The following is a 17,051-nucleotide window of genomic DNA, read 5'->3' on the forward strand; positions in this document are numbered from 1 at the left end:
TCCGCGGCACGTGGGATCTTCCCGGACCGGGGCACGAACCCATGTCCCCTGATAAATTTTCGTAAAAGGAGTAGATAAGGCTTCCCTGGTGGCACAGTGGTTGGGAGTCCGCCTGCCGATGCAGGGGACACGGGTTCGTGCCCCGGGCCGGGAGGATCCCACATGCCGCGGAGCGGCTGGGCCCGTGAGCCATGGCCGCTGAGCCTGCGCGTCCGGAGCCTGTGCTCAGCAACGGGAGAGGCCACAACAGTGAGAGGCCCGCGTACCGCAAAAAAAAAAAAAAGGAGTAGATAAAGCGGTTATGCTAGTTATTTAATTTATTTAATTATAATGACTTGAAAATGCACAGTGTTTTATAAGGCATAATATTTCAAAATTTAAAAGGTGCTCTCGTGGAATAATCTAAGTCAGTCATTTGACATGCACTGCTTCATTCAGGCATGTATAGATACTCTCACTGAAGATGACAGTCTAATTTAAAATAATGTCATGTGGCTGAATTTATTAGTTGTATAAAAGGTGGGACTTTATAAAAGGGAAGAACTGTTGCGTTAATCTTTCTCTCAGTGCCTGACACTGCTCTGAGCACAGAGACAGAGATATGAGTAAGATCCAAAGAGTCTTTAATATTCTGGCTGTTAAAGCATAGATTCTCTAATCCGTTTGTCAGCAAGCCTTAAAGTGCTCTATTTATATCACTGGATTTTTAAAATCAGCAGAGAGAAAGATTTAACAGATTAAAGGACTTCACATCTGTCTTTGAAAATTATAGTATGCTGTGTGGAATTCGAGGGCATGTCCTCTCAGGTTTAAAAATAGTTATTATAACTGGTTTCCAGACAGGAAATCATCCTCATTTCCACTTTCTTATCTAGGAGGCATGCACTTTTAGTGCTCAAACCTGCCCTAATGCTATGATTCTGTGTTTCTTACCGTGTGCTAGCTAAAAAAGAGAATCTGACCTCCCTGACTCGTGGTTGGTTTCTTCCTCTGTAGAACTAAGATAGTCTTGTCTATCTCCAAGTTGAACTGCAGTTAGATAATAGATCTGAAAGGACTTAGAAGCTCAGTTCAATGTAGCTTTTATTGACAAGGGTGCTTTTACATGAAGGCAAACAAGTACTTTACAAGGTTTAAAAAGCTATACATAAGGGTGTGGATGACAACGTGTACTTCAAATGCTTAGTTTGGTTTCATCCTTGTCACGGCATTGTTTTAAAGCTCTTGGCTCTGCCTGTTAAAGCAAGTTTTCCTGACAATCTTCTGTGTGTCAATCAAGGAGTCACACCCATCCAGTTTTACAGAACAAGGCTTCTAATTGATTGTCAGTGAGTCAGTTTCACACCCATCCTTATCTTTGGCAGTTTTCTGGCTCAAACATTCAAGACAGGCAAAGCTTGTCTCATGTAAGTGGATGGGTTGAGCAAGTTGAGCAAAGGATATTGAAGTGCTTAGCACAGAACTGGACACTGAAGATATGATAAAGTCATAAACCGACCATTTTCTTTTCTTAACAGCTTAAAAGAAGCTGAAGAAAATGCCAAGCGAGAAGGTGAAACCAAAATTCGACGAAGTGCTGAAAAGGTAAATTTCTCATCAATACAGTTTGGTTCTTGTGGACATAAATATTATCAATTTATACTTGAACCTTTAAGGTAATTCAGTAATGTCATTGTTCTTCATTATTACATTGAACTTTTCTCCTTAATTTTAAAGTTTCCCAAGTTGAATTCCTAGTACAATATTCCTAGTATAATATTCCTAAGTATATTAATCACTAGATTCAAAGTTAAAATAGCATTTCCCACCTAAAGCTCAAAATACTCTGCTTGCTTAAAAAAAACGAGAAGACAAAGTTTATGCAAATTAAATTTTGCTTAGTTTCCACCAGACTTCTCTTTGACTTAGTGTAAATTACTTTTGCTTTGAATAAATTAGTTAAAAAAGCAACTTAATATAAATTTGACAGGAATAACTTGAAAATAATTCCAGAATCTTTTAAACAGTATATCCACTGGTGTATTTTATGTATATTCCCACTGATGCAAATTAGTTATTCATTTTTCCATTATGGTTATTATGTTCAGAGAGGCGTGCATTTATAAAGGTCATGCTTCTGATTAAACAAAAACCTCAAACAATTAATTATTGATATTGTTTTTAAAATAACTTTAAAATTAAGGTTTTTCAAATTATTCAATGATTTAGTTTTTCAATCTAGTATAAAAAATTATTCCTTTCGTTAATTGAATATGCATTGTAGATAACACAGCCTGGATTTCTTAAATCACCAAGGTTATTAAACCCTACTTTCAGTGAAAGTGATAGCAGCTACTTTGGTAATGAGTAGTCTTTCGTTGAAAAGTCAGAACACCTGAGTTTTAGTCCTTCTCTGGGTGTGTGAAACTGAGCAACTCATCTCTTCTGTCTAGGTCTCAATTTTCATTATTAGTAAAATAAGGAGGCTGGGTAAATGATCTCAATTTTACCCTCCTGTTGGATTCTGATTCTGTGTCCTGCACCCTTTGGTGCTAATAAAAAGATACTATTTTTGTGGATTGTAGGGCATATGTTTTCCTAAGGGAGACACAGGTGCAATTTTTGGTAGTTAAGAGCTGAACTTCCACTTCATAATGCCATTCAATGAAACAAATGTCCCACCCTAAATAGGGCATTCAGAATTTAAATTAAGAAACACAGAGCATTCATAATTATCCATAATGTGGTCAACACTCACAGATTTGAAAAGCAATTTTGTTGTGGTGCTTGTTAAATTTCAGTATAACACTTTGGGTCATCTTGTGATATTCAACATTTTATTACTTCATAAATAGGGAGTTTCTTTTCCCTTGTCTTTCATCATGCCTCAGCTACTTTTCCTTCTTTTTGTCTGTGGCTGGGATCATTGTTTTGGTGGGGTCATTGGACATGATTATGTTGAACAGGACTGCATTATTGTGATGGCTCAATATTTGCCCCATAATTAACCTGTCAGTGGGTTGATCACACAGCATTTCTTTAGAATCTCCTTGGATGAATCACAACTTATAAACTGAAATTATCATTGTTTCTTTTATGGGAACCATTGAGCATCAATTTCATTACCACACTGTGATTATCAGGTGACTGGCTTCTGCGTCTGTATTCCTAGATTGTTACAACCAGGAAGTTCGGAACACACCCATTACTCCTCTAAAGACAAATATCTCCTCATTAGATTCTCTTTTAAAGTGTCCTAATGAAGTGTGAGTTATATATTTTTTTAAATCAGAGAATACTAGATCTAGAAAAGGTCCTAAAGAGCAGCTATTCTGAAAACTGCCTTTGTGTTGGTAGTGAGACTGAAGTCTCAAAGGTGATGTGACTTTGCTATGGTCTCCCAGTGAGTTAGAGCCACAGTTTAATTTCCCTTCTGACTCCAAACCACACTCTCTTTTAAAATAAATTTCTTAATTGAAGTATAACTGATATGCAATATCACGTTAGTTTCAGGTGTACATCACAGTGATTTGATTATATATATATATATATATATACATATATATATATATATATATATATATATATATATATATATCAAAACGGTCACCATGATAAGTCTAGATACCATTTGTCACCATACAAAGTTCTTATAATATTACTGACTATATTCCCTTTGCTGTACATTACATCTCCATGACTTATTTATTTTATAATGGGAAGTCTGTACCTCTTAATCCCCTTCACCTATTTCCCCTACCCCGCCCCACTCCCCTCCCCACTGGCAACCACCAGTTTGTTCTCTGTATCTATGAGTCTGTTTTATTTGTTCCTTTGTTTTGTTTTTTTAGATTCCACATATAAGGAAAGTCATACAGTAATTACAATTCTCTGTCTGACTTATTTCACTTAGCATAATACCCTCTACAACCCATCCATACTGTCACAAATGGAAAGATTTCATTCTTTTTCATGACTGAATAATATTCCATCCATCCATACATACACATTGTATATATGTATATATGGCATCGTCTTTATCCATTTATCTACTGATGAACACTTAGGTTGTTCCACGTCTTGTCTATTGTAAATAATACTGCAGTATGCTCACGATTTTTTAGCTGAAATGGGAAGATGAGGGTCATACAGTTGAAAAAGGCCACAGAGAAGCATTTTTATAGATTATATTATAGTAATATATGCTATCAGGTAGTGTTTTGGTATAGTGTTTTAAAGTTTATATATTTATCATATATAATTAAATATAACTTTTGTATACACACATACCCACACACACATATATATGGCCCTTATCAAATAGAATTTTCAAAACACAGAGAGAAACTTGAAAATACTGAATTCAAGCATCAATCAGGAAATTTGTGTGTATAAACCTCTTCTGAATTTTGGGAGGAAGTCACAACCTTTTTAGGTTTTCTAAATGAAGATTAGTCTTGATGGTCTGCATTTCTAAGTGGGTAATGAAGGAAAATTAGGTTCACTCCTGAGGTTTCCACCTGCAGTGTTAGAAATGAACATTGATAAAGGTGGCAGAGTATATATAAAAATGATCCACAGAGAAAACAAATAGAGTAAGCATAATGCTGTTGGATACCGTCTTATTCCTTTTTCCTTGCAAACTAAGTAAATTGTTCTTGACTTGTTCCATATTAAGTAGCTCTTAAGTATCTCATCTTACAGATTCTATATTCTGCTCATTGGCAACACTTTTGTTTTGTCTTGGCTGCTGTGTTTTGTTATGTCTTTGTTGGAACCTCATGACAGATCTTTTATCTATTATCTTTTTCCATAGATTTGCAAGTGAACAAAAACTGATTTTAGAAAGTATTTGCTCAGCCTTATTCTTTCCTAGGCTCTTTTACCTTTTAATAAATACATGACATAGTATATACAGGTACCGAGTAATTTGACAATGTAATTACTATTTCTCATTAATATGTTGTGTGTGTTCACCAACACTTTCTAGATATGACATTCTTTGACTATAAATCCATGATGCACATTTTCTAGATTAAAGAATAGAAAAGTGCTAAATGTAATTACTTGTCTTTTTAAAGAATTTCTGCAAGGAATATGAAAACCAAGTGAGGAATGGAACACTTTCTTGTACATGGGAGAGTAAGCCAGTCCGTGGCCCTGATGGCAGGATGCATGGCAACAAATGTGCCCTGTGTGCTGAAATTTTGTAAGTATAGATGTGGTTTCTTTGGAGTTACTCAAAAGGTGAAGTGGAGAGTGACTAAAATGATGAATAAGAACAATGTTCACGGGAATATTTGTTGTTGAGAATTTTTGAGCTGTTTTATGTCCTCTACAAATCATAATACCACCTCATAAGTAGGCTCTAATGCTATATATTTCTTTTTTAATACAAATGGATTCTAATTTCCAGTAGGATGACTGGATTACAAAATACTTGTTAACATTTTCTCCCATGACCTTTGTAGGCCTTTTTATGACCTAGTTATAGTACAGAATGAGGGTTAAAAGCAGGCACTAGGACTTTGATTCTTTTCCTTCAGTAATTACCCCATTGTGGCAGAATAGATGGGATGCCCACAAAAAAATCCATGTTCGTTTGTGAACTGGATTAACTCTATCTTTTCATCTTGGACATCTGACCCTGGGGGAAGAGCAAATCCCACAACATATAAATTATGGCATTTATAAAGATGGCTCAGGAAAGGTCTCATCACATTTTTTTTTAGATCCTTGAACTCTATGAGCTCTTTCCTACACTTTCTGACCGCCAGTTCTTGTTTTGGCCAGCTAATGTCTCTTCTGTGGTTCGCATTTCAAGATTATCCTTCCTTGGATGAAATCTCCTAAAATCACTAATTAAATTCAATCTTTATAACACTTGATAATTTTATTTTATAATAGTCATCATAGTTGGTATTTGTATAATTATTTCTAGTACTATTTGTTGACTGTCACTCTTCTCTACTGGTCTGTAAGTTCTAAGAAGATAGGGTATGTGTTTATACTGTAAACTGCCCAGAGTGCTTTCCAGTGCTTGCCGAAAAATAATTACTAACCAAATGTTGAATAAATAAGTGAATGAATGAATGTATGGACAAAGATCCCTGCTCTCAAGAAGCTTAAGGCTAATAGCAAAAATAATCCTTGGATACACACACACACACACACACACACACACACACACACATACATTGCAAGACAGAATGAAAACTATCCTATGAGAGAAGAATATCCAAGTATGAAAACACACTGAAAGATGTAGAACTCATTTCCACTTTGACGTATGGGATGTCTTCTTAAAGAAGGTAGAATTTAAGCTGGGGAGGTTTAAAAGGGAAGATGACAAAAAAGAAAAAGGAAAAAAAAGATTGTTACAGTGGAAGGAAATGGCAAACTTAAAGGCAAAATGAAAGGGGTTCTTTGGGGAAATGGTGAAGATTTCAATTTAATAAGGGGCTTTAGGGTGATTTGAAAATGTTTGTTCTAAAACTCAGGAACACTTAGCTGTTTTTTTCCACTTGCCTCTAAATGACTATTTTATAGCTTGAAGATTCAAAACATCTATATTCACTTCCTTATTTTTGTTTCTTTCTCCAGCAAACAGCATTTTTCAGAAGAAAAAAATATAGCAGATGAACACCTGAGAAAGGCTAAAGAAAAAGTTAAAAGAGAAACTGAGGTGAGGATTAGTTTGATCAATTCAGTTACGACTTTCGTAGGGTGTGTGTGTGTGTACTTTACTCTAGAATGCATTTTCAATATTTATTTTTCCTCCACTACTAATGGGTTTCTGGAGACTAATTTTTAGTTACTATTTTATAAGATTTAGAATACTTATGACATTACAATTTTTAGCTCTATTTGGAGGAAATTAAGGCCCATTAGTAAAAACAGTTCTATACTCCTGAATGAAGGTGATATATCAAGCCTTATCTGAATTCAAAGTTGATATACATTCTTCAAATGTGTGACAGTTGTTTTGGGGGTTTTCATTTTGAAAGCAATAGCAATGTAAAATTTTAATATGATCCTTTTAAAATCATATGACATTCTTCTTTTAAAACACCTCTTAACTAGTCATCTCCCTTTTTTCCACTGCTGCCATCTTAGCACAGATACCTAATAGCTTTCTTTTGCATTGCTACATTAGCATCCTGCCTGTTCTCTATACTTCTAGCCAACATCTTCCTCAATCTTCAAGATTCAATTATTCTTCCATGTTGTTTTCAGAGTAGGAAATACTTCCATGAACCAATGGCATTATGAAAATCTAATGTTTACAGGTATTCTAGAGTGTATTTGGACCATTTCACTCCATTAAAGAGACCCTATTTAACTTATTTCTTAGAGTTATCCCACCTTCTATGAAGTGTAGTTCACTTTCATAAAATAGCTCATTCCCGTAGTCCACCTTCTGCCTTCATGTAACTATATCTTAATTGCTAAGGCCTGTTTCAACTGCTTTCTTTCCTTCAATCCTAGGTTACACAGTCCTTTTAATTTCAGCTGTTAAATGTCCCTCAACTATCCTATCTTTCACTTTCAATTTCTTCCTTCTTTTCTCTCTTCCTTTTCTTTTTCTCCCTTCCTTCCTTCCTTCCTCCCCTCCTCCCTCTTTCCTTCTCTCCCTCCCTCCCTTCCTTCCTTCTCTTCTATAGTTTCCCTAGCTTCAGTCTTTAGTCACTTAAACCCTCCACACATCCGACTGGATAATCTTTCTAAAACAAAGATTTGATTAGGTCCTTCTCTGCTATAAATATTGTTTTCCATTTCCTAAGAATAAAGTCCAAAGTCCTTTCAAACTTTAGTAGTCTGATTTTGACTTATCTTCAAGGTCTCCTTTTAACCAGTTCCCAAACCTTCCTCTTTGTGTCCTGCTAATTCTTTAGCCACTATACTCCTGACTGTAATAGATTATCTCAAAATAACATATTCTTTTACGCCTCTGTGTCTTTGCATATCATAATTCCTCCTGGAGGACTTTTTTGCCACATTGTTCTCCTAGGCACATTCTAAAGATATAACTCAAATATAAGCTCTTCTCTGAACTTCCTTGGATCATTCTTTCCTATATGCTAGTGCACACTTAATTTAGACATGTGTCATATCCCTTAGCTTTTTATATTGCAATTCCTTATCCTTTTCACTTGACATAAAATTGCTAAATCACATTCATATTTAATCCCTTTAACTTATCTGTTGAACACGTAAATGGATGAATCTTAATTAATTAATTTTAAAATTATTTTTGGCTGCACTGGGTCTTCGTTGCTGCGCACAGGCTTTCTCTAGCTGCAGCGAGCCGGGGCCACTCTTCGTTGCAGTGCACGGGCTTCTCATCGTGGTGGCTTCTCATGTTGCAGAGCACGGGCTCTAGGTGTGCGGGCTTCAGTAGTTGCAGCAAGTGGGCTCAGTATCTGTGGCTCGTGGGCTCTAGAGTGCAGGCTCAGTAGTTGTGGCTCATGGGCTTAGTTGCTCCACGGCATGTGGGATCTTCCCGGACCAGGGCTCGAACCCGTGTCCCCTGCATTGGCAGGCAGATTCTTAACCACTGCGCCACCAGGGAAGCCCCAAATGGATGAATCTTATAAGAAGAGAAATATCACAAAATTTTTGGACAGTTATACATCCTAAATGTTTTATTTTTTTATCCTTAATTCCTCTTTTCCAATATCTTTGATAAAGAGTATCTAAAGTTTATAGAGAACCATATCTAAACTGTCTCATTTTCTTTATTCAGAAACTCTGCAGTGAGTATCAGGATCATGCAATGAATGGAATCCCTTTCTGTACCAAAGAAAATGACCCTATTCGTGGCCCAGATGGGAAAATGCATGACAACTTGTGTTCCATGTGTCAAGACTTCTAGTGAGTACAGAGTTTTAGAATGTCGAAGAGAAAAGGGATCCTACAGTAATCTAATAGAACTAGCTTGTTTCATAGATGGGCAAACTGGGAAGGGAGTTCAAGAAGTTACATGGAGAATGTAAGTAATAGAGCTGGGAATAAGTACCTAGAGCATTTATGCCAAGATGTCTGGTACCCCCGACACTCATTCTCTTAGCACTGGAACATCCTGACTTATGCAAATTATCAAATTCTCCCTACTGCTGAAGCTTCATATTGTGAACCTGTTGTACAAGTTTATAGGCATCTCATCTTCCAGAGAGGCGAAGACCCAAAGTTAACACTTACTGCAGAAATTGATTATTGAAGTTGCCCATGAACTCTTATTAAATTACAGTAAATGTTACTTTATATAATGTGACATTTGTCAGTAAGTTATAACTGAGTTTGGTTTCAAAATTTGGGACTGTACTCAGTTTATCTGATTGAGTTCAGATTAAGTAGTTGACTCCATTTAGAATCTTTGGTCTTTTGTAATTTGATTGACAACCAGGTATGGTTGAAATACCATCGGTTAACTGTACATACCATGCAATTCCATTGTACAAAGCAAATTTAGGCTCATTTGGTTTATCAGTGTATGGAAATTATTAAAATTTTTCCACCCATCCTACATTTTCTTACAGATAACACAGCCATGAGTAAGCAATACATGTAAACTGAATTAATAAAGCTACGGCATACACGACGTGGTAGACAGAACATAGACTTGAGAGGAGAAATTTGGGTTAGTTGTCATATCCTGAGATTATAAGCAAAGCCCTCACCACCTCACCTTGTCTCTGTGAAACAAGGAGACCAGTCAATGTGCTTTATTAAGGCCACTTTCAGGCTCCAGGTGTAATGTCACCGCAGTACTAGTTTTTTTTTTTTTTTTTTTTTTTGCGGTACACGGGCCTCTTACTGTTGGGGCCTCTCACTGTTGTGGCCTCTCCCGTTGCGGAGCACAGGCTCCGGACGTGCAGGCTTAGCGGCCATGGCTCACGGGCCTAGCCGCTCTGCGGCATGTGGGATCTTCCCGGACCGGGGCACGAACCCGCGTCCCCTGCATCGGCAGGCGGACTCTCAACCACTGCACCATCAGGGAAGCCCATGGTACTAATTTTGATATCTCCTTGATGAACACTGATGATGTTCCTTTTCTGACCACAGCCAAAAATGGTAATTTACAGAAAGAAAGTCTCCCAAATCCACAAGTAACGCTATCTTTATTTCAGTGTTATGCAGAAACTATGAAGAAGTTACGGTATCTTATACTGGAGGGCTGTTTTGTTGCTTCTCATTAGTATGTAGTGATAAAGGGGCAAAGTTGCTCCTTCTTGAGGAGGGAGGACAGATTAGCAATGCAGAAATGTGGAGAAACCATTGACTGTGTTTGGTCCTATGGATCTGTCCTTTTTTTGTTTTGTTTTGTTTTTTTTCTAATTCAGCCAAGCAAAAGCTGAAGAAAAGAAAAAGGCTGAAGCAAAAGCAAGAAGTAAAAGAGAACCTGGAAAAGCAGGCTCACATGCAGTGAGTAGACTGTAATTTGAACACACTTCAAAGAGCCTGAAGGCTGGAATATTGCCCTGCAAAAATCCCCAGAAAATCTTAACCTTTCAATCTGGAGATGACATTGAGATGAATGATATGGGAGTTGATCAATTCTTGCTGCTTCAGAGACTAACTCTGTACAGTAAAAAGAACTTATTTGCAGTCTGAAAAAAAATGATTTCTAGTTCTAGTTTCATCATTTACAGACTATGCTAGCTTTTGCTTACCACTTTCCTGAGACACTTAGTGTATATTTTCTACGTGTGAATTTTTGAAATTTCACATCTGAGTTGGGTTCAAAATACATTGTACACACACAGAAAACATAGTTTTTACCTTTGAAATATTACAATATTCATTTTCATGGCTTTATTTAAGTTACCGTTAACTTCTTTAGATGATGAAAGTCTCCTCATCTTCCCTCTAAGTTCTATTCTTTTTCTTATCCAACCATCCTCCCTAACACAGCTGGAGTAAAGTTTCAAAATATTAACTAGATCATAATACTGCTCTTCTTAAAATGCACAAATAACTCATTATCAACTAAAGGATGCATTTCAATCCCCTTAACTCTCTTATTTGGCTCCTTACCGTCATTCAGAAATTCATGTTCTGCTATAGGCCATGTAGTTTCTGACATGTGCTTCTCAGCTTATTTTAGCAATCTAAAATGTGTATTTCTCAATCCATTTCTCAACCAGGAAAATCCTATTTACTCTTCAAAGTCTCACTCAAAGTATCCTAGTTCCCTGACATCTTCCCTGATTTCCACAATCAGATTTCATGGTCCCAACCTCTGAGTTCTCAGATTTTCTTGTACCTGTATGTTTGCACTTATTTTATTCTATTTAGATTATAGTGGAGTTTACTTATCTACCTCTTTTATTATACATCCTATTATGTCTTATTTGTTTCCATCTCTTAGCAAATCACGAGGTTTTTTTTGTTCAATTGAATTTTATATTTGAGAGAAACACAACTAAAATCCTGGGCTCAAAGATTAGTTTCTACCAATGTAGATGCTTCAAACTTCTGCTCTGAATGGGAATAAAACGTGTGTCCAAATCACCTTCTCTATCTTGGCAGAAGCTGTGCAGTGAATACCGCAAGTTTGTGAGAAATGGAAAACTCTTTTGCACCAGAGAGAGTGACCCCATCAAGGGCCCAGATGGGAAAATGCATGGCAACACCTGCTCCATGTGTGCGACTATCTTGTGAGTAGAGCTGCTGCTGGGAAAATGAGGGAGGGTTTTGTCCTTTCTGCTTCATTTCTCTTTTTTGGAGCTTTATTCTATTTTGTTTCTTAAATTGTGTTTGTTTCTTATCAATGGCATTTTTTTGTGACACATTTTTGCACAATGTCATAATTGTCAAAGAATGATTCCTGCATATCAATCACTGGTTGAGTTCCCGTGGAAGTGTAAATGACATGAAACAAGGATCATACCCTTGCAGAGTGGGATACGGAATCATCTGAAAACACGACAGATCACTAGCAAACATATCAATATGCCAAACAGTACATCAGTTCATACGTGGTTCATAATATATATAACTGTAATAACTGAATGATATTTGAGTATTTTAGATCACTTTCAATCTGGAGATTCTATGATTCTTACTCCTCTCTTTTTAAATCACTCTTTTTTAGCCGAGCAGAAGAAAAAGAAAAGAAAAAGAGGGAAGGTGAATCAAAAAATAAAAGGCAATCTGAGAATACATCTTCCTTTGAGGTGAGGGAACCTTCAACAAGTCAGAGGCATATGGACCTGGGATCCATAGATGGCATTCAGGGAACCCATAAATTCCCTTAAACTGTATGAAACATTGATACAGTTTGTGGTTTGTGTATTTGTTTATATGTGTGCATGTACACGTGCATATGTGACTATTTCTAGGTTGAGGGTCTGTAACTTTTATCATTTAAAAATATTCACGTCTTCAAAGTTAAGAACTATTCTAAAATTTGCTAAGTGCTGACCGCAGTTTAAGAAAAAAGTATAAACTTCAGCAGTTTTTGCAATCTGATCCAACCCGTGTTCAACACCTCAAACTTCCCTCCTTGATTTCACAGGAGTTGTGCAGGGAATACCACAAATCCATGAAGAATGGACAACTTCTTTGCTCTAGAGAGAACAGCCCCATCCAGGGCCCAGATGGGAAGGTGCATGGCAACCTCTGCTTCATGTGTGAGGCTCTCTTGTGAGTAGAGCTTGGGGCTTCTGAGGCAGTGGGGACAGGGAACTGCTAAGGGCAGTTTTCCAACAATTATGAATAATGCGTTTTCCTCTTCAGTGTAAAACTTCAGTGTAGTTTTCCTCTTCTTTTTTTATTTTTATTTTTTTTATTTTTTGCGATACGCAGGCCTCTCACTGTTGTGGCCTCTCCCGTTGCGGAGCACAGGCTCCGGACGCGCAGGCTCAGTGGCCATGGCTCACGGGCCCAGCCGCTCCGTGGCATGTGGGATCTTCCCGGACCGGGGCACAAACCCGTGTCCCCTGCATCGGCAGGTGGACTCCCGACCACTGCGCCACCAGGGAAGCCCAGTTTTCCTCTTCTTGTGTGTCACATTTAAATGAACTAAAAAACAGACAGACACCCAAGAAACTCCAAAACCAAGTGGAGAGCTTTCAGATGATAACTACTGTGATATAAAAAAGGCAGAATAATTTCAGGACATTTCAGAAAGAACTCAGAATCCTTTTTTCAGAGAAGAGAATACTCTATGATAACCATACTAATTGCTTTTAGTTTTCTGAAGGATTATCAGCTGAAAGAGGAAATGCATGAGATTACATGTAGTATATTGATATCATTATGGTGCATGGCAAATTTTAGGAATTTTTGTTCTGTGTTGGTTCATGATTTTTCTTTCTGCTCGTTCTGTGTGACCTCAAGGAACAGAATTAAAATTGATGAGAGATATAGGGAGACAGATTTGGGCACAACATGAAGAGGGACTCTGCAATAGTTAGAGAAAGGCTGCTTCAGGAATGATGATTTTTTTGTATAGGAGTTGAATACCCCATTTACAGGGGACTAAAGTATGACTTTAGAATAGACAACATGGTATGTGCTCTCAAACCAGAGTCTACTGTATTCCTTAAGTCTTTGTCCCAAGGGATACTCTATTTTCTATATGCCCAGAATCTCTGAAAGGATTCAGTCATTCCGTCTTCCCTAGTGGAGAGCAATACAACCCAGCAGATTTGTCCCATAGTGTAAGTGAGCCATGGAAGCATTAAAAAATCTGTTAGATGGAAGTCATGACGATGACCATATAATTATCATAACCAACATTTATTGGCATATAATCGACATATACTTGGGTTTTGCTACCCAATCTCATTTAATCTTCACAACAACTGTATGAAATGGGTTCTGTATTATCCCAAGTTATAGATGGAAAAAATTAAGGCCCAGAGAAGATGAGAATGATGGAAATTTCAGCCCAGGAAAGATGAAGAAAATGATAAGCTTTCTCAGTGTAGGGTGTAGACAGGGTATAATTATTTAGCAAAACCATTATCAACTTCTGGTAGTAACATCTGCCTGTTACGGTCATTTCAGTCTGTTTTTCTTTACCTTAATCTTTCAGAGATGAGGAAGTAAGTCTGCCACCTAGTGGTCATCTCTGCTGTTCCCTCTGACAAGTTTCCATTATGAAAAGAAAATGCTTCTTAAATTTTATAGTCAACTTAGACTCACAGTAAAGTTTGGATCAGTATCCATATAAAGAAGTATAAGAAACCCCACAATTTTGGAGCTATTTTAGTTTGTTCCATCAATATAAAAATTCCTTATCCAATTAAAATTTTATTGCCTCATATTTTATGGATATGTTAGCAAAGGCTATTGCCTTTCTTAAGAACCATACCTCCCTCCATAGTCATTTCTTAAACACTTTAATATCATATACAAATAGTGCTTTCAACTTTTAAAAAAGTTTTAAGTTGATCAATGAGCAGTTTTTACGTTGACTAATGTATGAAAACGTTTTAGCAAATTATTTTTGTCTCTACAACATGATTGAATTATCTGCATTATAGATCTAATTATGCTGCAGACTGAGTATATTAAACTCAATTTCTAACACTGTTACTCATCCAAAATGGTTAACAGCTATTACTCTCATTTCATTTTCATCATATGCCTGTTTTTTGTTGCTTTTATTTATTTATTTATATAAATAAAATTTATTATTTATTTTTATTTATATAAATAAAATGTATTTATTCATTTTTGGCTGTGTTGGGTCTTCGCTGCTGCACATGGGCTTTCTCTCGTGGTGAGCAGGGGGCCACTCTTCCTTGCGGTGCATGGGCTTCTCATTGCGGTGGTTTCTCTTGTTGCAGAGCACGGGCTCTAGGAGCAGGGGCTCTAGGAGCACGGGCTTCAGTGGTTGTGGCATGTGGGCTGAGTAGTTGCGGCTTGTGGGCTCTAGGGCGCAGGCTCAGTAGTTGTGGCACACGGACTTAGTTGCTCGGTGGTATGTGGGATCTTTCTGGCCGGGGGCTCGAACCCGTGTCCCCTGCATTGGCAGGCGGATTCCTAACCACTGCGCCACCAGGGAAGCCCAATATGCCTGTTTTTGGAGTGTTCACTTTCAATAATGCTTACAATGCTGATGATAACGATCACTTTTATCAATCACTTTATTATGTACCAGATACTAATTCTAATTGCCTTACATGTATCAACTTATTTAATGCTCACAACAGTCCTATGAGAGAAGTATTATTACCTCTTCTATCCCTCCACTCCATTTCCCCTTTTAAAGATGAGGGAAACACAGAGAGGTTAAGACACTTTTTGTGTTCCTTATTCTATTTGGCTGCAGAGTCTTTCTTCTTAACTTTCTTCCTAATCACCATGCTATACTGCCTCCCAGAAGCTAAATATCACCACTTTATAAAGAGTTCTGAACCTTCTGCAGATGTAAAAGAATCAGCAAATAAGAAAGTCCTATTCCAGGATATTTGCTGGGAAGCTAAATAGGTTTACTCATTAATTAAGGGGTTTTCCCTTGAACACCATTCTCTTGAGGTGTGGTAAATCATTCTAATTATTACCCAATAAAATTACACCTACTATGAGTGGATCTTTGGAGTTGCTTGAGAATAATCAAAGCAATGAATGATCAACCTGTGAACATTAAGAATCTATACTACTGTATTAAGATTCTTCTGTCTTTTTTTTTCCTGTTTCTTACAGTCAACAAGAAGAAAGAGCAAGAGCAAAGGCTAAAAGAGAAACTGCAAAGGTAATTTTCTCACAAATTCTAATATATACCCTGACATTTTTTCTCTGCAATAACATTCTAGATATCTCATTAGCATAAGTGTTTTCCTGTTTTATATGGGACAGAGAAAGACAAATATCATATGATATCGCTTACATGTGGAATCTTAAAAAATGGTACAAATCAACCTATGAAACAGAAACAGATGAAATGAAACAGAAATAGTCACAGATGTAGAAAACAATCTTATGGTTACCAAAGGGGAAATGGGGGTGGATAAATTGGGGGACTGGAATTGACATATACATAGTACTATATATAAAACAGATAACTAATAAGAACCTACTATATAGCACAGGGAACTCTACTCAATACTCTGTAATGACCTATATGGCAACAGAATCTAAAAAAGAGTGGATATAGGTATATGTGTAACTGATTCACTTTGCTGTATAGCAGAAACTAACAAACATAGTAAATCAACTATACTCCAATAAAAATTAATTTAAAAAATGAATAAATATAACCTTTAACCTGGAAAAAAAAGTTTAAGTACAAGTTTCCTGAGTATCAATTTTATTTCATGATAATTCAAAATTTAAGGTTTAGTTCATAAAAAGTAGAGTTTAACTTATTTGGCTTTTCTTAAGATTTCTGTTGTCAGGCACAGGTTATTACTATCAATTTTTACAATTTGCTAATTTCAGGTTACATTATTCCTACCTCTTAGCTATTTTAAAGAGAGAGTACAACAACCCTATCATTCACATTAGTTGAATTTACAAAACAAAGTGCACATATATTATCATATTTGATCTTTGTCAGCACCCAGCTAAGGAGGAATACTAGTATTTTCACTTTCAATTATGACTATTAATTAAATCCTTTGACTTTCTAATTATTTTTAATCTACTTCACATTTCTATAATTTTACAATTTTATAAGTAGCAGAGCAAAGTCTGTCTTTACATAGATGTAGGATTACTCTCACATAGCCTTACACAAGGTTTACCTTTATTTATTCTATTTCCTAACAACAGCTGCAAAAGTATAAGCCTAATAATCTGGGGGGAAAAGTTGACACAGATTAAAAGGTTGCCTTTAAACTGATTCATTTTCCTAGTAACTTTCTGTTACCTGGAACCATCTTTTTATTAGTAATTCAGAATTGAAAATTTGTTTTATCCATAATGTTTGATCAGTTTCTAAATCCTGTTAGATTTTTCAAATGGTCTTAACACATTCCTCCTCCTCTCCACTCCCATTGTTACTCTTCTGTTTCAAATATGCATTCCCCATCCCTGGACTTTATCAAGTAACTCCCAGAAAGGTGTCAGTTTCTCCAGGCATCATACTTTCATATTTGTTCTCTCCCCCATATCTT

General features: G+C 36.6%; 1 protein-coding gene across 1 annotated transcript in view; it reads left to right on the forward strand.

Annotated features, from left to right (window-relative positions):
* Positions 1-17,051, forward strand: part of SPINK5 (serine peptidase inhibitor Kazal type 5) — a 70,303-nt gene that overhangs the window by 21,896 nt on the left and 31,356 nt on the right. The window contains 9 exon segments of the mRNA XM_007472286.1: positions 1,518-1,584; positions 5,061-5,188; positions 6,583-6,664; positions 8,726-8,853; positions 10,323-10,404; positions 11,515-11,639; positions 12,077-12,158; positions 12,500-12,627; positions 15,640-15,688. Coding sequence (XP_007472348.1) covers positions 1,518-1,584; positions 5,061-5,188; positions 6,583-6,664; positions 8,726-8,853; positions 10,323-10,404; positions 11,515-11,639; positions 12,077-12,158; positions 12,500-12,627; positions 15,640-15,688 — 871 coding nt within the window.

The sequence above is a fragment of the Lipotes vexillifer genome, unplaced genomic scaffold, assembly GCF_000442215.2.
Source record: "Lipotes vexillifer unplaced genomic scaffold, Lipotes_vexillifer_v1.1 scaffold1009, whole genome shotgun sequence".
Classification (NCBI taxonomy): Eukaryota; Metazoa; Chordata; class Mammalia; order Artiodactyla; family Lipotidae; genus Lipotes; species Lipotes vexillifer.